This window comes from Salmo trutta, chromosome 22 (assembly GCF_901001165.1).
Source record: "Salmo trutta chromosome 22, fSalTru1.1, whole genome shotgun sequence".
Taxonomy (NCBI): domain Eukaryota; kingdom Metazoa; phylum Chordata; class Actinopteri; order Salmoniformes; family Salmonidae; genus Salmo; species Salmo trutta.
In genome coordinates, this window is record NC_042978.1 from 17,490,666 (window position 1) to 17,515,555 (window position 24,890).

The window sequence follows — 24,890 nt, forward strand, 5'->3', positions numbered from 1 at the left end:
CAATGCCATCACTTTTTATTATGATGGCATCATTTAGCTACCTTTCCAATGGTAAGTAAACCAAATCATTATCAAAAAGGTTTACTTTCAGAGGTCAAAAAGATCAAAATTCAACCATTTGGAAAACTTTAATAAGGGATTGTGGGCTATACTTTCTCAGACCTTTCTGCACCAATGGGAGATTGATAGAAACCATTCATTTTCCAAGCTATAAATCAACCCTTTATTACAATGTTTTCCTTTATTTTCTTTTTTATGTATACAAGATTCAAAAGCCAGACATTGAAAAAGGTATAATTCTGTTATTAAAAATGGCACATTTATTGCTACATTACTGTTATATACAGGACAGTTCTCAATAACTACTTTATATATATATAAAAAATAATAAAGGAGACGGACTGGAGGCACTCTGAAGACACTGCTCAATCTTGATTGTGTCCTCACTGCAAGTGTAAGATGCCAGGCTCTGTAGCAGTGAGTGAGTAGCCCCATTTGAATACATAAAAAGTATTTCCCTCCTCCTTGAATTGATCTATGATCGGATGTAAAAAAAAAGAAAAAAAAAGGGCTTTATAAATACATTTGATTTGATCTGAAAGAAGTGGTTAGGAAAAGAAAGGTTTGCTGTCATATACCAAATGAAATCAAAAAGTTATTCATATAGCACATTTTAACAGGTTGACAATACACTTCACACTATCCAGTCATGTCATTGAGCAAGGAGGGATGGATGCACTTATAAGTATTCAAACAGGGCCAGTGTCAATATTCAGGTCAAGAGACACAGAAAATAGACCCTCCATCTTTCCCCCCATCCAACAACTCAGAATACAGGTTGTGAATTGTCATTTTGGGATGTTCACAGAATAAGCAATGACAAATCAGATCAGTCCATTTTTTCCCCCTCAGAACAAATCTTGTATATTTAGTACACATTTAACCTTGTAATAGTAGAGAAACAAGTCTTCAAATCAACTCTTTGAAGAGGTACATAAATACCTCTTACAAGAAGTCACTGTCAAAGTCAATAATGAGCTGGCAATCAGAAATAAGAAAAGTCTCAAAGCAAAGGAAATGGTCATAAATGACTAAATATAGCATCACTGCTGCGCGCCCTTTTTTTTTTACACAGACAAATTTTGTAAGTTGTAATATGACAAGAAGCTCCAGTTATCAAGGCTCAAAATAACACATCCCCCCCCACTTCAAAGCTGAAGCCATATTTTGACATTGAGGTGCTTCGAAAAGCAAATCACAAGGGCAGAAACCAGCATCTTAGAACCCAGTAGTGTTGAGTGGTTTATCAATATGGGGGGGGGGGGGGGGCAAACAGAAACAAACAAAACCAGGAAACTGACCCCACGGCCACAACTTAACAGTAGTTTGGACAAATGGTCAAATCAGTAAAAAAATATAAAAAGTAACTAAGCGATATACATAACGTTTTAATGTTTATTTAACTAGATACACTGAAAAAGCGCCCATATATTTTTTTCTCTCCCATTCCCAACTTCTTCCTGAAAATTGAAGGGGGGGCGGGGGTCATCCGATGTACCTCTACTCCTGGCGATACATGAAATGTTATGGTTAAAAAGAGAAAACTGTCTTTATAGTTATGAAAATACAAGTTCAGGCACTGATAAGGCATCACTCTCCAATAATGACATCTTTAGTCTTGAGAATGAAAAGGCCACACTATTGATTTGAAACTGTATTTTTCTTTTCCCCTCTTTTTCTACAAAGTAAACTTAAATCCTTCTCAATACTATGACCATCAGGTAACAATGCACATTTCTGCCCCTGTGGTTAGATGGTGCTGCTATACCATGTCTGAGGCCATGATAATAACTTATCACAGGAATTAACACTGTTGTATTTTCAGACCATCCTACATCTTACACACAAACACAAACTCCTGCCTCCAAAATAACATGTCAGGTCACTCTAGCATAGCTGCACATTGATGACCACATGGATGAGTGCAGAGAGTAGAACGGAACGTTTGAAATGAAGATAAAATAACATTGAACCGACTGACAAAACCTGGATACATACTTGAAAATGAAGGCAATCCACATTTGAATGGTACATTCAAAACCAGTTGCATAATTACTGTTCGAGACAGAGCCTGTCTCCGTAGATGTTTACTTGTGAAGTGACACTACCAATCAGTAAGAACACTTCAATAGGACAGTCAAGAGGCGTCAACTCCATCCACACATTCCCATTTGAAAATAAATAATTCATCTGGGTAACAGACAAAACACACTTCCTTACACATTTTTTTTTTTTTTTTTACACAGGAACAATATCTTAGGCCACTGTACCCTTATCAAATGTAGCAATCGCATCAAAAAGGTATGCACCAAAGACTGACAGCTTAATAGTCACTAAATACATCATGATAATTAAGCCTACAACTGACCCCATCTGTCTTTGTTTATATTCTGAGCCTGTGTTTTTGTTCAACTTTCCTCTCCAATGGCAAGTTGACGGTGCAATTGGAGTTCATTTTGAAAATACATTTAATATCATCTCTTCCTTCTGCTCAACTACGATACACTCTAAACTTCAAACTAACATTGTCATTTATAAAAAAAATCTACAATGTATAGACTAACAAAAAATATATATTTATTTGTATATATATATATATATATATATTTCATTTTGCCCCACTTGAAATAATATCCTTTGATTTTTGAATGAATTAGGTGGATTTACAAATGAGATTTTGCCTCATTAAGTAGCCATCTTAATAATATAGTCAGGACTTCACAGCAGAAGGGTGAGGGCTTGATAGTTCATTGGGAATGCTCAAAGCTTCAATTTTAAGAATAGACAACTTAACTTATAACAAATATTAAGATTGTATTTAATTATGGGCATCAATGGTTGGTCCTGCATCTGCAAATGTGCACCTAGTATTAGCCTTTTAACAATGACAATGCAGGGGGTGAAGCACCACATTTAGTTTGGTGTCTTAGGGGGCATAGGTGGTGTGTGTTGGTACAGGGTCAATTGATTTGAAAAACTTAAAAGGGTGGCACTACACAATACAGCCATAAGTTGCCCATCAAACCAAGCCTCCAGTCTCATGAGAAAATGTGACAGAGTGGCTGGTTAGCTCCACAAGCCTTTTCTGTAGTTTTTGATGGACTCAATAGTAGCCTATGGGTGGGGGTGAGATGCAGGATGAAACCTACTCTTCTTTTTGTGCTGTAAAACTGCACTTTGCCCTCCTCTACCCCTGGCCAGTTAAACCGGCATCTCCATAATAACCTACACTGAGGGGAACAATACTGGAGTCTGAAATGCCATTCTTTTCTTTATGGATGGAAAGAACAGCCTTGGAGAATAATTTTCTACAACTCTGAGACCATGACAACTGGGCAGCGGAGGTGCCTCTCCCTCATCTCATCTCATGCCGGGCCCAGGGCCCACAGAGCTGGGGTGGGGCCTGCAACTCTGCCCCCCCCCGATGCAGGTCATGTCCCCTCTCTATTGCATGGGTTTGGTTACATAACATATGTAAGACTGTACCATTAAGTTGGGAATGACAAAACTACACCTGAAAAAAAGTGTTCATACATATAAGCAACCCCTAAACAAAATGTTCCGCAACTGTAAGCAGTTTGCTTAAATGTCTCATAAAACATGTAACAATTAGGCACAAATCCTTGATTAAATTTGTCATTTGTTAGGCTTCTATCGTTCACAGAGCACCTCTCGGCAGTGTGTTGAGTCCCATTAGTGGCAGGACACTATTACTCTGGTGTTCCATCATGTTATAGAAGCAAAAAATATGTATAAAAAAAAAAAGTTCACATTTGCGCTGGTAGTCATGGTCATGAGTGCGGCAAATTGGCTGTGTCAGTTTTGGCAGTATGCATGTGTGGATAAGGGTATGTGAATGTGCGTCTTGAAACTGAATTTGACAATACACAAAAACATCAGTATACGTGTGTACACACACACACACACACACACACACACACACACACACACACACACACACACACACACACACAGAGAAGAATGGGTGGAAGAAGAGATTAAGGCCACATCTTCCGAGAGCCAAGGGAATTCCATTAGATCTGCAAAAGAAAATACAACAGTGTTAGTCTTCCAAACTTGAATTTTGGTGAAGTGATCAACTCAAAAGTACTACAATTATTGATGGATGAAGAGGTACCTACCAGGTATTACATATGACTGACTGGGTTATGGCCGTCTCCCCCCATGCCGGGGTGGCCTCCTGAGAGCTGCATGGGGGAGTCCCCCACCCCCCCAGACACCTTCTCCTCCTCCCGCCGCTTCAGACACGCTGCTTTAGGGTTCAGGTTGCGTTCTGACGGGGTGAAAGGAGAGAAGATGAGTTTACATGGCATACAAGTTAGTTATCCAACTTTCCATTGTGCTCCAAACATATTTAATCCTTTAAAAAATATGCATAAAACTGATTTTTCTGGTCTGAAAAACAGCTGGATGAAATATTCTGTTCGGTCCTTCGGTCCCTGAGGAAAGAATACACACAGGGGACAAAGTAATACCGAGGTCAACGCATTAAAACAAATGCACAAAGAAATATGGTCACACTGCGTTACCTCTGACTTGCTGCTCCAGGTTGAGAATGACGTTGACGGCTTGATGCAGGATGAGCAGTTTGGTCTGAGGTTTGTCGTTGCTGAGGTGCAGCTGGCACATGCGGCCCAGCTCCTTGAAAGCCTCGTTGATGTCTCGCACTCGCAGCCGCTCGCGGGCGTTGTTGGCCACTCGCCGCTCTTTCTCACGCTCTACCTTTACCTCAGGAGGAAGGTCCTCGTCATCCTCATCCTCTGGACTAGAAGGCGGAAGACACGGAGAGGAATGAAGCCACGGGAGGGCGACACTCACAAACCAAGCAACTAGACTTTCAAAGAGTTGGGCCGCATGTGCCAGCTGCACCTCAGCAAAACATGCAAAGCATAGATGCCTAAGCATTTAGCTGTCATTCTAAAAGAATCCTGGGTAGCACCAGGAAGTTATGTAGTTCTGAAAGTAAATGTATTAAAAAGGAAACTCCAGATATATTATTAAACAGGTTAATAGGCATACAATTGATCCGAATAGAAAACATTAATTCACTCAAGACTAGAAAAATAAGTTAACAGTTTCAGTGTAATGGATAATAAGGACTATTCCATTTGGTAAATAGATAAACAAACAATAATGACTTTTATCCCACATAGATTGGAAATGTTAACTTTTACCATTATGCTATTCAATGTCACTTTGTCAACCACTACGTCTATACCATCAAACCAAATGAAAATGTATGTGGGGAGCTTTGCAGAACAGTGGACATCGCTATACAATCTTGGCTCCCCAATTGTGTGGCTTCAGCACACAAAGCTTTACAGTCTATGGATGGCGAGACTTACTCATCTCCCGGGTCTGACAGACCTGAGAGGCCAGAGAGGATCTGGAGGGTCAGCGCCTCCTTTCTGAAAACAATGGGACATGAGGGGAGGGCATTACACAACTAGCTGGAAATGAAGTGACCAACTCAACGAACACAGCTAACTAACAGTGGTAATTGAGCATATAAAATGGGGGCTATTGTCATGTGTTTATCCTTGTATTTGTTTGCGTAACAGAATTGAACAAAATTTCCACCTATGTGGGATAAAATAGTCTACAGCACACAAAGAAATATGGCCATAATAACACTGCGTTACCTCTGACTTGCCTTCCACTAATACAAATACATGAAAAAGTGGATATCCAGATAGTTCAAATACATGTGTTTTAAAGAAAAAATGTCAACTTCAAAATGGGGACTTGATTGTGCGGTGCACTCGGCTTGTTGTTTAAGCACAGACAGGGGGAGTGGCGCGAGAGGAGCACGGACCGGTGTGTCCGATACAGAGGGAGAGAGAGAAAGTAGCCAAACCAACTTGCGATAATCTACCGCAGCAACAAATGGGTCTATCATCTCATCTGGTAGTGTCTGTCTTTACTGCATCAAATCGATGTAAAGAAGCTAGCTACACTAGCCACCAAGTTAGTTAGCCTCAATTAGCCTTGCTAGCTGGCTCTTTCGCTGCTCTCCCCGCATCCTTCTCCACAACAATTCCATTCATATGAAACAACAGCCTACGTATTGGTTGATTATTGTAGCCTATTCCTTCTCATTTAGCCAACTGAATCCTGTAACTGTTATTCCATTTTGCATTGACTAGAAATCTCCCACTTCACTTGCTACACGTGGAGCCTGACAGTAGTGCTGCTTTGAATGACCAACAATAAGGTACAGTGAAAAGTTTAGGCTGCCGGTACAGCCGGTAAACTGTTGCTTTATTAAATTCTAATATCATGGTCTATTCTTGTATGTATCAATGTCACATAGACCATTTGACAAAACCTTTTCATTACAATAGGCCTATATTATTTGTTCTCTCAAAAAAGTCAATGGAATACCAACGGCCGTTTGGATATTGGAATAACCGTGCCCATCCCTACACACAGGCATACATTCTGTATCAGTTACCAGTATCAATAGTCAGGATGAGATGGTTGGTGATCACCTACCTTGCTCTGATGCGTTTGGTTTCCTTCTTCTCATCCTCAGACTTGTCAGCGATGGAGGAGTTCTCTTCATCCTCCTTGTCCTCTCTCTTGATGTCCGAGCCGCTGGACGAGTGTGTGGAGCGGGCCACGCTTCCTGGCAGACCTGTGGAGGAGAATGGAACCTCCCCGTCAGTATTTCCGATTTAAAGAACAATTAAGTAGCCCATTCTCTTATCTGTTTGCCATGGTTGACACATTACATTAGGGAAAAGGAGCACAGCTCACAGATCATGTGGAGGATGAGAGTAGCGAATGAGTGCGTGTGAGAGGTGCGTGTGACTCACTGGTAAAGCCATCTGGTTGTCCAGTGGACTGAGGGGGTCCGGAGGCGTGGTGACCGTGCAGCAGGGTACTGCTGGGAGGAAGGCCTGTGGGCTCCTCGTGATGGTTTCCTCCCTGGAGAATGGGAACAAAGCATGAGATAAAACACAACAAAAGCATCATCACAATGTCAATGATGTAAGACAACAGGGGGTTAGTGTTGGAACCAGAGGTCAGAGGGCGTGCTCACCATGGCAGGGTGTCTGTTGCTGAGAGCCAGGCCAGCATTGGAGAAGGCCTGAGAGAGGCCTCCCAGGCCACCGTTGTGCGCAGACGACACAGCGCTCAGCAGGCTGTGCATGTCAGAGTGGGCTCCTCCCCCCAAGCCAGGCGGGCCCTGGACAGCGTGGCTACGCAGCACGTGGATGGCCTCTTCCAGACGGTCCTCCATTTTGTTCTGCTGCAAGGAGACACAGGGTAAATCTCAATCACTACATTGATTATAATACGATCACATAAAATAATTGTTTTTTTTCTCCATTATTATTTGTAGTAAAGAGTGAAGTGCGTACCAGGGCGTGCAGTTGCCCTTCGTAGTTGGGTGACAGGGCAGACTGCCCTGAAGGTCTTGGCCATTGAGATGCAGCTCCTGCAGAGAGAATAGATAAGATGCCACATTTACATGGAAAAGCGTGACCGACAAAATGACAGCTCTGATTTCTACCAGTAGATGGCGAACCAGAGCTCCAGTCAAGCCCGTGTGCTAATAGGAGATCATTTCCATTACAGCTTTTCATCACTATTTCATCCAATTGTCTGCCCTTAAAACTCTTAACTAATACAAGCTACCAAATGCAGCAGATATAACAATCCAGTATGTATACCTGCAATTCCCTGGGGTGAGCCCACTGGGGTGGAGGGTGTGGAGGAGAAGTTGTTACTGTTGTGGTCCGAAGGGTAGATCTACAACCCTCAGGAAAGAGTACCTTCAGCCACTGAACAACAGCACACACACAAAGAAGATGGTACAAACAAAAAGACAGTAGGATTTCTTTGGAGAGGATTACTCACCGATGCGAGAGCCTTCCCAATCTCATCCCCTGAGCTCCCTGCAGTGGCGCCTCTGTTGGCTGTGGAGAAAAACAGCTTATTGATCTCACATTATTACAAGGCAGAGACTACTATAAAAAGGTCTCCAATAAGCTAGTGAGACCGCTTTAAAGACACTGTTAAACCGAGGGGCAGCACAACATGTTTCACAGGAGAAAGACAAGGTAATTGGTTAAAAAAAAAGTGAGCGGTTGTCATGTGAGCGTTAGTTGTACCCATGATGCCGTCTGCTCCATTAATGGAGGGCGTGTGGTTGTAGCTCCCAGAGCCAGAGTGGAAGCCGGGTGGGAGGCTGCCGTTCACCTCACTGCCATGGAGAGGGTAGTTCTGTGGGGACAGAGGTAGGGGTTGACGCTTCTGGAGGGAGGACAGAACAGCTTGGGTTAGAGCCACTTGCATGGAAGTTGGATTCGTCATAGAGGAGAAATGGCATAAACAGAATACAGATTACAAAAAACATCTTGTTGCATGTACCAATTCAATACAACAGTTACTTAAAAAGTAAAACAATTAGGAATTTGAATATAAACGATATGAAATATTACATATTGAGGGGCTGTCCTCACCATCCTGTCCTGTGGGTTGATGGCAGAGAAGGAGCCTGGCTGGCCAATGTGGGGGGAGTTCCCCAGCATGGCAGAGTAGCCAGACTGACCCAGAGGTCCTGAGGAGGCCCAGGGGTCAGAGGAGGGGTGGAGGCCCTCTGTCAACAACAACAACCAGGGTTAGGAAATGGACTTATTACTCACTGAAACATGACCAACTCCAGGGCATTTTAACTCAACACATTTTCATTTACTGTGTTTATTTGCTTAAAATCTCTGACCACAACAGGTGCTTATTAGAGAGAAGGGTTTCTATTTAAGACAGGCGTCTATTTCCTTAAAGCACATAGCTTTCGCTAATTTGCATAGCTAATTGCTGACTTCCAGCATTTTAATACATTTCTTAATTTCCTGCACTAATGTGTTACCTACACACTGTGTCACGTTTCTTTTGTCTTAGCATGCCTCGATACAAAATAGATTTTTTATTTTTTATACTTCTTTGACTGTGCATTTGTCAGTTCTTACTTTTGCTACTAGAGGGCGGTTGGACAGTTTCTTGGGTATTGTACTCGCAAAGTTGTTGACTGTTTTTGTGCTTAGCTAGCAGTTCTCTGTTGTTAGCAGCCAATGGCTAGCAGTTCTCTGTTGTTAGCAGCCAAAGGCTAGCAGTTCTCTGTTGTTTGCAGCCAAAGGCTAGCAGTTCTCTGTTGTTAGCAGCCAAAGGCTAGCAGTTCTCTGTTGTTAGCAGCCAAAGGCTAGCAGTTCTCTGTTGTTAGCAGCCAAAGGCTAGCAGTTCTCTGTTGTTAGCAGCCAAAGGCTAGCAGTTCTCTGTTGTTAGCAGCCAAAGGCTAGCAGTTCTCTGTTGTTAGCAGCCAATGGCTAGCAGTTCTCTGTTGTTAGCAGCCAAAGGCTAGCAGTTCTCTGTTGTTAGCAGCCAAAGGCTAGCAGTTCTCTGTTGTTAGCAGCCAAAGGCTAGCAGTTCTCTGTTGTTAGCAGCCAAAGGCTAGCAGTTCTCTGTTGTTAGCAGCCAAAGGCTAGCAGTTCTCTGTTGTTAGCAGCCAAAGGCTAGCAGTTCTCTGTTGTTAGCAGCCAAAGGCTAGCAGTTCTCTGTTGTTAGCAGCCAATGGCTAGCAGTTCTCTGTTGTTAGCAGCCAATGGCTAGCAGTTTCTTACTGGCGAGAAAAATGGATGATTGCCATCCTTGTTTTGAGTCATTACTGAATTATTTAACGTAACAAGTCAAACATTAAACCTTGTAAAGAATGAATGGTAATTCACGGTAACCTCGTAAAACAATTCGATTATACCCAGCGTTTATTTGAAACAGGTGTTTATGTGTTGAAATGGTTGCCGTTGCCTGGCTATTAAAAAAAGAGACAGGTGGCTATTTGAGACCGAGTTGAATTGAAGTTTTACGGTACCTTTAACATAAAGTTAAAATAACAAAGAAAAGTTAGACAGTGTACTCACTCCAACGACAGTTTATGAAAGTGCTTAAAATGGTTACCTTGCAAGTAGTTACCTTGCATGTAGAAAGAGCCTGGGTAGACAGAGCCAGGTTTGGTGCCAGGATATCCTCCGTTGTCACGGGCATATTCATCCCCAGAGGAAGAGGCATACACCTAAAGGGTCAACCACAGTTCACGTTAAGCGCCATTTCAAACACACACACACGACATATGCCTACATTTAGCCCGCCCTAGAATAAAGTTGTCTGCTCCTTACATCTAAACTGGCAGGTATCACTATTGCCAAGACGACAACAAATGCATACTGTAACTGCCAATAATAAAACGGTGTTAATGTGTAACGGTTGTTGCACTAAGCAGCCAGGAGGTGGCGAGGGTGAAGCTGGCATGCTACCCCTGCTTGTGCTGTGTGAGAGAGCAGTCATGCCATGCTGGTCACGGCGACAGATCCAATCCCACAGCCCAGCCAGCGCTTCCTCTTTCCCAGGAGCCTAGTGACATAGCAGGGTTACCGCCTGAAGCTCGCCTCTCACCGGTAGCTCACACACAGACACACACACAATTGTCGAGTCCATGACCTCAAATAAGCAAGAGGATCACATTTAATGGTTTCTCCGATTTCTATAGTACCCAGACCGTGGGTTTTGGCATATATTATTAGTATATATTTGATTATATAAATGTATTGTATTGACATTTTTAACATTTAATTGGGGAGGGGGGGTGATATGAGTGTGTCCCAACCATGGGTTTGAATACTCAAATAGCCATTTTTGTTAAATGGCCCTTCAATGCTTCAATGGGCCATTCAAGTTATTCCGAACCACAATGAATGCTACATTCAAAATGCCATGCCATTCCCGAGCCTTCTTTTCGCATGTGTCGAGAACGTCGAATCACTCCCATAAAATTCATACGGACACAAAGATCCCAGCTTTCTGACACCATAACCCATCACTCACGCTTTCTGGCATGTATGAGGAGAAAGAGGGATGAGAGAGAGAGAAGAGGGGGGAGAGGATATGCTGCAAAGAATGCTAATCCAGAAAACTGTTTTTTTTCTTGTAATTTGATTTAACAGGGAGAAGTGGAAAGGGAATGGAGAGATGCACTTCTAATTACAGAGCCATCTGCCTGTTCCTGGACCCGGTCCAACTCCACAGGCAGCTGGGCTGAGAGAGGTGGGGGCTGGGAGCCAGTCAGCGAGAGAGGGAGGCATGGGGAGAGAGAGAGAGGTTGCAATGGAGAGGGAGCGAGGGAGGGTATTAAGGCGCTGATGATTTATGAAATAGGCAGAGAGATAAGGCTGGGGGGACAGAATAAGGAAATCTGAATGACTTAAAGCATGATATGGCGAGGGGAGTGTGAGGTAATAGGGGATTTACTACCATCACAGATAATTCGAGAGAACAAGCCAGAGATGACTTCATTGAACATTAGGCTTTGTCTTTCACGGGAAAACAATGTTGAGCGAATCCTCTGCTCTAGATAGATGTGGGGGAATGAAACAATGATTGCGGGTGGATAATTCTGTTCTTAAGAAGGAAAGAAAGAGGATTTCTGGTGAAAATCCTCACTAATGGGGGTTTCATGTAATTCAGGTTATGACCGTGTGTGAGGTCCTATAGTCAATGGCAAAACAAGTGATGTAATATGATAGAATAGAAAACAGATTCATATCAATTTAGAGAGACAATACTGTCTACATAAATAATACAACCAGTGTAGATGTCTCAGTAACAAGGGGCCACAATAAGGGAAATAGGATGTGTTGTATGTGACATTTAGGTTAGGGGTCAGGGCTGGACCCTAGTGTACAGGTATTGGAGGATTAGTGGAGGGGTCTGTCGATTGGGTTGGACGAGTGGGAGGACTTGAGAGCTTTGCCGGACTAGGTTACAACACAGAGCTGAGGGTGCGAAGGGAGGGGAGAGGGACACAGGATCATCAGCAGTCATTAATCTGGGCTCAGACACGGGCTAAGAGGCCTCGCGAGCAGCGCGCCTCACAACTGGGTCACTCACAGGGGGAGGCCACCCAGACCATCATGTGGCGAAGCGTAGGCAGACGGAGGGAGGGGGAGAGAAGGGGGGGGCAGCTGGGAGTTGAAATGAATTTACACTAAAACCGGTGTTTAACATCATCTATGTTTCATAGATGATGACCACAGAGGTTTCAATATGACTGTCATATTGGAGAGTGCATGTGGCAATGGTTTCAGTTACAGAACATTTTTTGTCTAATGGCAATATTTATTTTTTATGATCCCTGGCAGAGGGCCTTCCAGTCTTCCACTAATAAGGCATCAGGCAGCCCGAACACACCAGAAATATCTGGAACATCTTACAAGGCAAGGAAATACCCCCGGCATGCATTCTCAAGCAGTAGTTCAACACAAACAAGTCTAGTGTTATTTACCACTGTTGGTTATTTGGAAGTATTATCAGTAGCCCGAGCAGTGTTGTAGACTAGAGACTATAGTTGCTTATTTGCAGGCTTAGACAGTAGCCTGAGCCCAGTGTTGTAGACTAATGTTGCTTGTTTGGAGGCTCTCTCACTAGCCTGGACTGTCAGTTTGCCTGTGTGAGCAGAGGCCCTTTGCGAGGTCAGTCAGTCAGTCAGTCAGTCAGTCAGTCAGTCAGTCAGTCAGTCAGTCAGTCAGTCAGTCAGTCAGTCAGTGTCCGTCCGTCCGTCAGTCCGTCAGTCCGTCAGTCAGTCAGAGAGCTGATGGAGCAGACAGACAGGGTGGTGAGTGTGTTAGCGTGGGGAGACTGTCTGTCTGTCTGTGGGCTGTGAAAGGGAGCAGAATGAACACTCACTGAGGACGGCAGGCCAGGGGGCTTGCGGATCTTCTTGGGTTGGGTGTCTACAGGGAGACAGAGAGAAGGTAAATCACATGGCTCGCTTCATCAAGGTCGACTGTTGTGTCTAGTTTGAAAATAACATCCTAATGACTGTGTATTGCTAGCGTTTTCACAGTTAGAGAATCATGCTACGCCTATTACTAATACTCTTGCTCAAATCATCCGACAGAGAAGGCAAAAGCCTGGAAAACATTAAAGAACTAAAGTGGGCTTCTTCCCGAACCACCGTACCTAGCTGGCCATCGGGAGGCCTCCTCCTGGGGTTGTTGGGGTACGATCCGGGGTAGAACTGAGAGGTAGACTTTAGCCCAGAGGGGGACATGGCATCTGGACTGGGCATGGCGATGTCACTGGGTAGGAAGCCAGGCTGGCAGAACAACACAAAGAACAAGGGGTTAACAAACAACACATGCAGGAATGCATACAAAGCACACATGAATGCACAGTTCTGGGAAATCCAGAACGCTCTAATTCAATGTGTTTCGGATGAAAGGAGAAGTGAGAAAACTGGGTCGTCTTTATACTGAAACCAGACTTTAGCTCAAATCAAGTTAGAATTGGTGACATAGGAAACCTAAACTATGATCTTAACTAGGTTTAATAAGCAAAGGGGTCAGAAGCACTCTTACCTGACCACCAAAGGAAGAGTATGCTATCCTCTCATTTTTACCTGTAAGAAGAAATTGACAATTAGCGGCTTCCTTATGGAATGGTAGTTAAACATCGGGTATTTGGAGTATACTTTAACAATGACAAAGTCAAAATCAGTAGCTGTTTAAAATACAAAGTAGTGATAGAAGTGCCCCCCCCCCTTTCAGAGCGCTCAGCTGCTGGCCAGACAAAACCCAAGGGAGCATTTCTGCTCCAGTGCTCTTAACATCCCCAACGCACACACGCTTCCTGGCACTATGTCACTCAGATCATTTCATGGTTATAACAAAACACGTGCACACCAACAGTAACTCCACTACTTATTTACAACCGATCCCAATTACAACACTGAAAGACACAGAGACAAGCCAGCAGAGATTCTGAGCATAGCCTACCTCCGATTCCTGAGCTGAGGAAGGGGGATGACAGGCCCTCGTGCTCATTGTAGTGGGAGCCATCTCCGTAGCCCTGTGGGGAAAAACACAGAGGGGAAGACAACATGGTAAAGAGTCAGTCAGCAGAGTTCACTGATCAATAATGAGTCCTTCCATGCCATGGCCAGCGCACTGGTTCATCCCTGTCTGTAAACTACCATGTGAGCTCAGGAAATGTGTACGGGATCCAGTCTCTAGCAATTTCTTAATCATCAAGTTGTGTTAATAACAGTTTGCTGCAGCCAATCTTCACCCCCTGTACACCGTTCCTTATATTTACAATGAGACGAGCCAAGACAGTTACCGTGGATGTGAAGCCACAAATTACCGTTGGGCTTCCACAGAGGTAAAGACTAGCGCAGAGCCTGCCAACGCCCGACTCTGAGCCAGGCTATTAGGTACAAAGTAAAACTACCAGTCTGAATCAAATGCATAGTTTGCCAATGCACTGAGCTGTTGTGAAGTGAGTGTGTAGTGTATGTGAGCCTGTGATGAGCCCCTGGTAGTGCTTACCCTTCCCTGGTTGAAGGGGGGGCTGTTTTGTTCTCCTGGGCCCCAGGATCCAGAGCCATTGCGCTCATCCAAAGCTGGAAGAGAGAGAAATGAAAGGGTTAGACTCGCACTGACTGGCGAAAGTACAGAACGTCACCATTTATATGAGGGTAGGCTATTTTATACTTATCTGTTTTACCTTTTAGAAATGAAAGCACTTTCTGCATTTAGTCCCCCCATTTGAGGAGGTCATATCACGCTAGGAATATAAAACCAAATATTACAAATTTGACTACTTTAATATACAAGTGAAATTGTCTAAATACCTATGGACACCTTCAAATGAGGGGACTAGATACATCAAGTGCTTTCATTTCTAAAATGGTAAAACATATACGTATGAAAATACAGTCAAATAAAAGGTACTGTCACATACTGTCACCTCATATGAAACATGTGATCTCAAATCCCAAATGGTGGAGTATAGAGCAAAATTCTGTTTTAGCTTCACTGTCCAAATAAATATGTAGGGGTATATGTGTAGGAATGTAGCCATAATGCTAGCACCCATCACTCAGCTGAACTTGTCAGCACTGCAGGGTCCCTGAGCCAATGCATGTCATTCACAGGTCTTAAATGGCAACACCATTGGGACAACACATCACCTTTAAGAGAATCTGTCATTGTCGCATTAAAGAGGGACCATTCCATATGTCCATGTGAAAACCTCAAATTGAAGAAGCAGTGACGGGAACTGCTGTTTTAAATCACCAGTCTGAAACAGGGCATTTCACTGATTCTACAGTGGGCAATGATCCTGTCGTAGTTGACTGAGAAACCAGATGATAACAGAATATGTGTCATTGTCCAGCTTCTCATTTTCATTTTTTTCACAGCAGTTGTGCAGATGCCATAATATGGTAAGCCATAAATCGCCAAATAACATACATATTCAATACACAAATCATATATGAATATGTTAAATCATTTCACGAGTGGCGGCTGTGTGGCTGAGGAAAAACAAGCATTCTAAAGATTGGTGGAGCAGAAATTCCAAAATACCCCCATCACCCCTTTCTCCTTGTCTTATCCGTTAATGCTACCAAGCCTCTCTGGAGACACAGGGCTTAATTGCATACTGATTTGCATAATTGTGCATATTAATGCAGTTTCCTTATGAATATTCATATTCCTCCTTTGAATTCTGCCTAATTAAAAAAATGTGTGAGAGAGAGTGAGGGGGGGAGTGAGGGTCTGGGCGAGATGAGCGGCTGACGACTCAGAATGAGTGATGAGGCTAACAGAGCGGTGCAAGCACCTACATACGCCATGACAGCTATGATCTATGGAGCTGATGCCACTGGCATGGAGAAGCAGGGGAGCAGAGAGAGAGGCACCTCCAAATATCAGCCTTACTCAGTCACTGTCAGTGAGCTGAAAGGTCACACTGCTAAGACAGTCACATTTAGTCACAAGGACTGATGGACACAACTAAATATGAGCGACAGGCTTTGCATGGACACCACTTCAACAGCCCTGCTGGCAGAGTTAGTCCACTCAATACGGAGACACGATCAAATCCACATAAGTGGCACCCCAGGGCCATAAAATAAGGCTTTTTAAAAACCTTCTCCATTATCCAGTGTCTACAATGGCTTCGTTCCAACAGCCAGTCAATAGTAGTATTTGGTGCCCACATAGACCTACGGCACTTAATAAAAGGCCTCCATTTGGCGAGCGGGTACTACATGAGATAGAGAGAGCATCGCCTTGCAGAGAAACTCTGACAACATTGTTTCACACTTTGTGGAGTAATTAACTTGGAGGCAATTAAACAAGGTGGGGAGCTGCTGAGGTGACACCGACGCACAGCCAGCTATATTGAGAAGTGAGAGCCAAACACTGAGGAGCCTACTGCCACAATGGAAGAGGGGAGGAGAGACGGAGGATGGGAGGACAGGGGTGAAGGACTGAAGGAAAGAGGAAAAGGCATGGGCGATAAGAGGGGAGAAGTACAGGGCTGAGGGACTGGAGAAGGACAGGTCTGGGGGACTAAAGGAGACAGACTTCATGCTGCAATAATTGTTTCATGTTCATTCTTCATGCTTTTACAGAAGATCTTCAATTTCATTGTTTACGTGTAATGATGTTATAAGTGTGGTTCCATTCTCTTCTCCCACTTTCTACCTGTTGAAACGTTGCGCTCCAACGTCTAACCTGATTCAGTAGATGAGAATCTAGTGAAGGCCATGAGGGCAATATTAACACTGTACAGGGCAGCCGGCCGCTGAACAAATAATCTGATTTTGAGGCACAAAATCGTCTCACTGGGCAAAATCGAATATGCCTCTGAAAAGGCAGCCTGGATCATTTCTTGTGTAAGTCTTAAAACCACAAGCTATAGGCTAGGTCTAGTAGACCAGCCATTTTCTAGTGCCACCAGTATAGGACATATTAGATAGAAGTTGGCTGTTCAGATCATAAGGTGACAAACATCCTATGACAATCATCTGAAATAATATTTGTGTGGGAGTGTGTGTGCACAAGCATGTGTCTCTGCCTGTGAGAGAGGGTTGTTTGTTGTGGTTGGGGGGGAAATGTGGCCTGTCCTGGGTGGGTGGGTGACGGGGCCAGCAGCTGCAGAGGTGAGTGAGGCGATGCCTGGTGGAGCCCTGCGGGTGTTACTGCTCCCACAGCCCCAGCTCCAGCTCCCCTCTCCACACGCTCTGGGCTATGGGCTCCGACGAGGAGGGGAGGACGCCTAATGCAATTAGCACCCCTCCGAGTACTTTTGTGTTGGTGAATAGAGGCGGACTGGTAGGCCACAACTCCACCGCTGCCTTTCCCGCGCTGAGTCACCTACTAGTAGAACAGAAGCGGTGATGTCACAGGCTACAGTTGGGCCAGTCAAACAGGAAGTTGACCTGTTTGCAGGAGAACAATACAGAACAAACAGGCTGCTCTTTGTTATGGCCATGCGATCTTATCATAATGGAGGACTGAAGTCAAGTTGTCATTTCAGGAAAAAGTGGAAGAGGTGCGAAATACACATTTTTCACATACATTGCCTACTTCAATAGAAGTCCATTCTCCTCAGGTGAAAAACTGACGTAAAACTGCTAAAGTGTGTAATTTAGACCTGTGCCGATGCTACTCCCTGTTGATTGTATATCTAGTTATAACAAGGGATTTGGTGCAGCTTCAGAGTGGAAAACAGGAAGAAACGTATCCAACAAGCCTGAATTGTAGCTTACGGATGCCCTAATCTCTCACTGGATTGATAGGCTTGTGTCATAACCTCGAACAGAATCTCTAGAGGTTGGCGGTGTGGCACTCGTGCTATTACGAGCTACCTGGAGTTCTCTGAAAGTTAAATGTGACATCTTGAAGTATCACATTCGAATGGTGTCAATGACCAAGGGGCACACTTAGGACAGGGGCAGGAATTAACTTCTCACTGCTAAGTAATTGCCTGCTGTAATAGAAACAAACTGAGTCCTGCCACTGATCCCCATTCAGAGGGTTCCCACTCTGGCCAACACTCCATGCTGGGCCAGTTAAGTGTTCCAGAGCTCGGGGTGAGGGGCATTGTCTCCGGCTGAAGCCATTTCCTGTGAACCAAGTGGGGGGAAGAGCCTTGTGCCGAGTTGGGGGAGGAGTGTTTTATACTTCAGGGTGGGGGAGTCGTTTCAAGTCCATAAGCCCTTTTCTGCCTTTGTTCCTCTGCGGCTGAGTTCTTACTCTGGGGGCCGCACAGAGTGTGACTCCATTTCACACTGCAGGTTGGCAGGGTGACAGAGGGAAGGAACATGACTTACTAATAACATTCAGCAAAAGCTACTCGCACACAGGGGTTTCAGGTGTTCCGAGGTGGGAAAATACAAGCCATGATGGTGGTAGAAAAAGATGCTTTGGAAGTTTAAAAAAATATTTATTTGAATTCACTAAATAGAGACATATTGTAAATCTAAACGGCCACCAAGATAGTTTTCTTCATCACCCCACCAAAAAACACATTGGGTCTCATTCAACAACCAAAAATAAAGAAGACACTCTTCTGAATTAGAGAGATTTTGTCATCCAACACACAGCGTTCAAAGGCACCAACAACGTTCTGAAGCTTTAGCACAGATGAATCATCTTGGTTAGATAAAAAGAGCGGGGGTTAAAAGGGGGAAATGTGCACACAGAGCAGGCTTGAATATTTCCACAGGAGAACTAGGATCAAACTAACCAGCTCTGGACAACTTACTACCAGCAATAAAAGGTGATGAAATACCATCCCACACAGCGGAAGTAGGAGGTCAATCAAAAATATATACAGTATCTTTAAATTCTATTGCCAAGTGAATGGGTGAAGGCATAATGCAATAGAACAAAACCACTACTGCACCACTGCTCTAGTACTTTAAACGTATTATATAAGGACAATTAGCAATGTTGCAGCTACATATAAACAGCCATTATCCATTACTTACTGACCTTACTAAAAGTCGATACAATAGAATTTAGGTACAGCCCTGCAGGGTATTTAAGGCTCAGGAAGACAGTTTTACAGTATTCTGCATTCAGAACAGAATCTTACCTGATCCGCCAAACTGACTGCTAGCGAGTGTCGTCGGTCTGTTCTTCCCATTAGCCACAGGTGGTGCAAACATCTAGAATAGAGAAGAGGTGGGAAATAAATACTGACGTGAATATTCACATAGGCCACACCTTCACTGAACATACAGTGAAGCTAGATCATCGTCTGTGATGTGAAATGTGGGCTGGACACGGATGTTAGGAGTGATCTAGCCTAATCCCTGGTCACAGGTGCTTGCTTAACATGCCATCTCATGAGCCACTGTGTGTGCTTCTGCCTCTTGGCATCTGGGCCAGCAACAGCCATACTGTAACATTATCAGCCAATCCTGGCACAAAACAAACACACACACACACACACACACACACACACACCTTTGTCTCCAATGGGTTTAGATTCCATGCATAGCTACTGCTTACAGGACCATGGACACATTTCTGATTTGAGTGGGTGGCTACACAAATGGATGTGCATAGCAAACCTAAGTCTTGATTGAGGGCATGATATTTGATGCTCCACACACACTAGTGGCCCATTAAGTAAGAGAGGGAATAAAACCAATGGAATTTCCCTACACATAAGGCTTCAATAACACAGAGAGGAAATCAAATACCTGGGCAGATCTTATATTAGTAAGCTGTGGTTAGTGGAGGAATATCGATGTGTGGGACATCAAGTCCGATGACAAGCGTTTACTTAATTAGGGTTCCTGGTCTTGAATTCAAAGATATTTTTCCACGTATAGTAATTACCCATAACAATCAATTTACACAGGCTCAGCTGTTCAATTTATCCAGAGAAAAAAAAAACAGACATGTCAACTTAAAAGCCCAACAGAAATCATACGGTAAAAATGAATGAACACACAGGCTGATGCCAGCAAGTAGATGAAAATCAAACCCAAAATCTCCTATTAATCTGACCATTCATAAAGACCTGCTATTCAAGAGACATAAATGACAGGGTTACCCCATTCCACACAGCATGTATTGAGTTGAATATACGATGTGGGTGTTTCAGCGCCAGAACCACTCAAAAGTATGGAGCGTCCCTTCAAACGCTTCCCATAAGTTATCACCAGCCATCGAAATATTGAAAGGTTGTGCACAAAATAAGAAAAACCAAACTCAGAGCAAAAATAAACACTACGGCAAAATAGGAATCAAATACATCTCGCTTGAATAAATCTTCACAATTCAGGTGAGCCCAAACCATAAATCAACCTTACTGATTTTTTTTCATGTTCAAACACTGGTTTAAAACCAATGAATAAACACCTAGGACCTGTGGTACATTCAGGTGACCTTGCTTAGACTTATTGAAGACGGGGTAAAACAAAACAAAAATATTCAAATCAAATAACTTCTGGGAGGGATGAAGCTACTTCTGCCATGCCGGAGTTCAAGGATGGAAAAGAACATGGGGTAAGCAATGTGGGAAAATTATAACCTCCTAATGAATCGGGAACAAGGAGAACAGTTTAACGGTTTTGCTGTCATTATATTGGATATGTAACGGGCCCGTCCCTCCCCATTCAGCCGCTCTCTCTCTCTCCCACCCTCCCGGTCCAGCAGTCTATGACCTGGTCCCAGACCCCTAGCCCACTCTCTCTTACCGCACTGAAATCCAGGAGGTCGTTGAGTTCCTTGTCTTGTGTTCCCACTGCAGTCATTCTCTGCTGCTGCTGCTCGTTCATGCCCCTCAGTCACTAACAACCCTACGAGAGAGATTCGCAAATAAGATAGACTGACTTTTAGTGGAACCAGACTAGACAGCACAAACACATTGAATGTGACTGAAAAAATAAAAAAATAAAATAAAAATCAGGCTAGATATTACTGGCTGATATGCCTGAGGAATTTCTGAGTTCTATCACTTGAGAAAATGAATGAACATACTGCTTTTTTCTGGCCATGTAATTCACTCTTACCTACAACTCACTATGGACACGGATGCGTAGAAAGTTGGCGAAAGTTGAGTACCCAGACTAAAAGTTCAAGATCCGTCCCCTCTTATTGTTGTCTAGATGATTTCCCAGAGGCCCTACAACCTTAACACTGCCGCCTGCCCACCTAGGACTTCTTCATGGTAATAATAGTTGCCAGACATGGGTATTTTGGCATATGGGACATGGATATTCAAAAAATATACCGGAAACAAATGGGCAACACTATTTTGTTGTAACCGAGTTAAAATGGGTAGCACCATTTCCCTTGTCGCATATAGGCCATTGCAATAATTCATTGGGAATAATCACATATGAGCAAATACAACATAAAGAAAGACCAGAGATGGTCATTAACTCCATTGGGCATGACCACATAGGTTACTAACAGTGAGGCATCACTACACAGGCTGCAAGGAAGGGAATCGGACACTCCATATGAAGAATATAGGCCTGCCTAGTTAATGTATCCCTTATTCAACCTTTACCAAGGCTAATCACTTCTCTCAGGCCATGTCTTCCACAACAAATCACATGCACGTTGATCATCCATTTCTACATGAAAGTAAAGTATATTAGGTTTACAATTAGACATAATTGGAGCTATTGTTAGACCAAGGCAATAGGGGTGAAAGGCAGAGCTAATGGACGTACGCAAACATGTCATTACGAAATTACCATATGTCAGCACAGAGGAACCTTGTCAAATGGCACAAAAGGCATGAATACTGGATTTACCCTGTGTTTTGCATTCCAACGGGAGCCCGAGGCAAAGAGGCAGAGCTCGGATGCTCAGCAGCACTACATGCCTCAGAATAAACTGCCAGTGCAACAGAGAAGAAGCACTAGGGCGCCAACAGGTGGTGTACTTTTACAACCTCCTTTGTAGTCCATTTCTTGTGCAATTTGTTGTAAACAACCATTTGAAGGTTTGAACCACAAAATAAATGCAACTTGTCAGGTGTAAATGTAAACACCAAATTTGTAACAATACATCAATTGCAAAATTAAAGCTATTCTTACACTCTTCATATTTGTCACACACACACACACACACACACACATAGGGCTAGTAGTTCCTTTGAGCCTAGAGTGGAATCAAGGAATTGAGGTCTTTTAATTTTTATTTTTATTTTTTTTACAAATTACGCTTTAGTATCTTCAATGTTTAATAAATTCCTTGGAGAAGACGTGTACATTTTTTTTTTAAATACTTTAAAAAATGCCTATAAACCATGCAAAGGAGCCATCAGGATCAGGCCTTGGTATTGAAAGTGAAGGCAGGTTAGGCCTTAACCTTGAAACAAGACCCCCCCACTCAATATAACAATAGGCCCAATTGTAAATATGCCTATGTTGTCTTGCCACACTTTTGGATAAGGTGGTAGACCAAGGATACACAAACCTTGCCAAACATAAACCACAAAAACAATTACTGTTCCAAAATGTTGTGGGCACATCTGGATATTTCAAAAGACGCTGGCACTGTGGATACACACATTTTATTGTACAGAATTGTATCTTTTGCTACCCAGTTAGAACAATATTCGGAAGCAATAGATTAGGGCTATGGTCGCCTTGTGCACTTGAGCCAGACAAGGCATGACATCCTGCATGTGCAAAACTATAGCCTGTATTCCTAAAAGGAACATATTTTTAACACAATTTTTATGTTATTTTAATTAAACAAAACACATTTTGACAAGTTGGCTACTCTACCCACACCTTGCATATACAGACCTCTGTTTCTGATAGCTGACATCAATACAAAATCCATTGTGGTCATGAACTTCCCAAAACCTTCGAACATATTCAACCACCACCAAAAAAACTAATAGTAGAATGTGAGCTTTGGACAATTGTGTTTTAACTTTGAATAGACATTAACAGAAAATGTAAATATATGTTTTGAGTTGAAAAATCTAAAATACAACTGTTGCTTCTCAGCAAGGGAATATAATGTGTCTGGCTACAATGAATCCAACTAAAACTTGACATTATTGTCGGAAATATCGTCATGATCAAACGTATTCAGAAATCTGCTGGGTTCAACGATATTTTCGTTCCAATGAAATGTTTCCATATCGTTTCCCGTAGTTTCCCTAACTGAAACAACGTAAATATTTATTCCTGGTTGCAAACTCCTACTCCGCTCGCTAGCCGTTTCCAAGGATAATAGGCCACGTCTAGGTCCTATAGCCTACTGAAAAGGGATGCTTTCCAGCCGGAGGATATTGTCAGTTTCCAAGGGCTCTATATTGTGGAATTAAGAATGGGATCTCTCTCCACACAAAATGTAAAATAATTCCATTAACCTTGAGGAAAAGAAAAAACATCTAAAAGACACTGAAAAACAAATAATGTGTCCTCTTTGAATAACTGTGAAAGTAATTGAAATAAGGTTATAAATACGTTATTTCTTTTGAAATATGACAACAAACTCAAGGTTGAAGTTCGCATTTCAGTTAGTCCAAAAAGGAGATGGTGGGGGGGTGGGGGAATAAGGAATTTCCTGCCAAATGTGGAATAAAATAAATGTAAGTCTAGCCTGTGACCAGCCGCTTAACCACTTTCATAAAGGGGTCGTTGTTTGTGTATTAGTGGTTATAGAAACGTCTGCGTTAGTTGCTTTACATTTCTGATGAACTCTTGCAGTGGCAGGGTGAACCAATGAAAGTACAAGTTTATAATGCCCCTCAACATTACTTAGGCTATATAGCCAATTAGATTTAGTCGTCATTCCCACTGATCAAACATAGGCTTCTTTATGGGAAAATTGAGACTAGTAAACACATCAAAGTGAGTCAAATTCAGAATAACCTATATCTTTATGGTGAACAAAGGACTAATTTCCCCCACTACACGGTTGGTGCGGAGACCATCACAGACTTGAGGGCTGAACTCGCCACCTTACTAGAAACCAGACAAAAACTTGCATCCCCCCGCTCCAACCACACATTCCCAAAACTTTTGATAATTGTAGAAGTCAGACGTTCTACAATTGGCCACATCACACCTAATGAATTCGTGCAATTTCCCCGACTATATGTCAGTCTGAAACAGAAGCATTTTTTACCTTTAATCTTCAAATGTCTGGCATCCAACAGTAAAAAGAAAGGCTGTCTCTCGCAGGGGGAAAAAACATAAAACTTCAAGAGAATTTCAACCTCAGCGCGTGAAACGCATTGGATCGCTGTAGGTCTTCCTTATTCCTCCTGAACCTTGCTTCGTTACACTGTCCACGTCATTAGTACAATGTAACCAGTTTGTGTCCAATCAATATCTAGTTATTAATCTCACGTCTTCCTTTTTGTTGTTACAATTGAGATGATTTCATTCTTCTAGAAGACATCTTAACCACCTCCGTCCACATTGTCAAAAGCAACAACGTATCCTTCCGCATAAAAAGAGGGCCTCAAAGCAGCGGTGTCCAATTTCAAACGCCTATATAGAGACAACCTATTTGCTCCTCGGAAAAGAACAAATATAAGTTGTAACGACTTAAATTGATGTAACCGCCGCATATGTTAAATCGTTGGTCAACAGTTAATGTGTACTCTTCAAAATAAAGGAGATCTAAAGGACTACGCCTTTTAGCGGAAGGTTATAGTAGGAAAGTTAGCTGCGATTACACAGCAGCTTCACGAGATGGAATGATAAATCCGTAAAAGCTTAGCCAATAGAAAAACATATATGAGTGACAAGCAGACACAGAAGCCAATAGCCGACCGCAAATACATATTTGAACCTCCCTCTTCTTGACGCCTGGTTTGCTGTGTGCTCAGGGAGGCTGTGAGGGGGCTACAGTGTAGCCTCTGACATCATTTTAATGCTGTGGTTAACATTTTGCTCGGTCTACATTTTGTAAGCGTAGCCTAGGCTACTCCAAGCAGAAGGGTGAAATTGTCAAATAAAT

The 24,890-nt window shown here is 43.0% G+C and overlaps 1 protein-coding gene across 9 annotated transcripts; it reads right to left on the reverse strand.

Moving 5' to 3' along the window:
* Positions 1–204: 204 nt before the first annotated feature.
* Positions 205–24,624, reverse strand: LOC115158250 (transcription factor E2-alpha). Of its 9 annotated transcripts, none has more exons than XM_029706969.1 (21): positions 24,051–24,624; positions 20,645–20,746; positions 19,030–19,102; positions 14,466–14,539; positions 13,914–13,986; positions 13,497–13,537; positions 13,099–13,234; positions 12,823–12,869; positions 10,042–10,156; positions 8,532–8,689; positions 8,202–8,343; positions 7,948–8,006; positions 7,761–7,839; positions 7,449–7,525; positions 7,127–7,333; positions 6,900–7,011; positions 6,577–6,718; positions 5,427–5,489; positions 4,611–4,846; positions 4,203–4,354; positions 205–4,100 (listed from the first exon to the last, which is right to left on the reverse strand). In XM_029706969.1, the coding sequence occupies exons 2-20, from the start codon at positions 20,723–20,725 to the stop codon at positions 4,209–4,211; spliced, it is 2,061 nt and encodes a 686-aa protein (XP_029562829.1). In that variant the 5' UTR covers positions 20,726–20,746; positions 24,051–24,624; the 3' UTR covers positions 205–4,100; positions 4,203–4,208. The 9 variants fall into 9 exon arrangements, with proteins under 9 accessions (XP_029562829.1, XP_029562830.1, XP_029562833.1 ...); XM_029706970.1 differs by having other exon boundaries at positions 7,127–7,336; positions 10,057–10,156; positions 24,051–24,622; XM_029706973.1 differs by having other exon boundaries at positions 7,127–7,336; positions 8,202–8,313; positions 24,051–24,622.
* Positions 24,625–24,890: the final 266 nt, after the last annotated feature.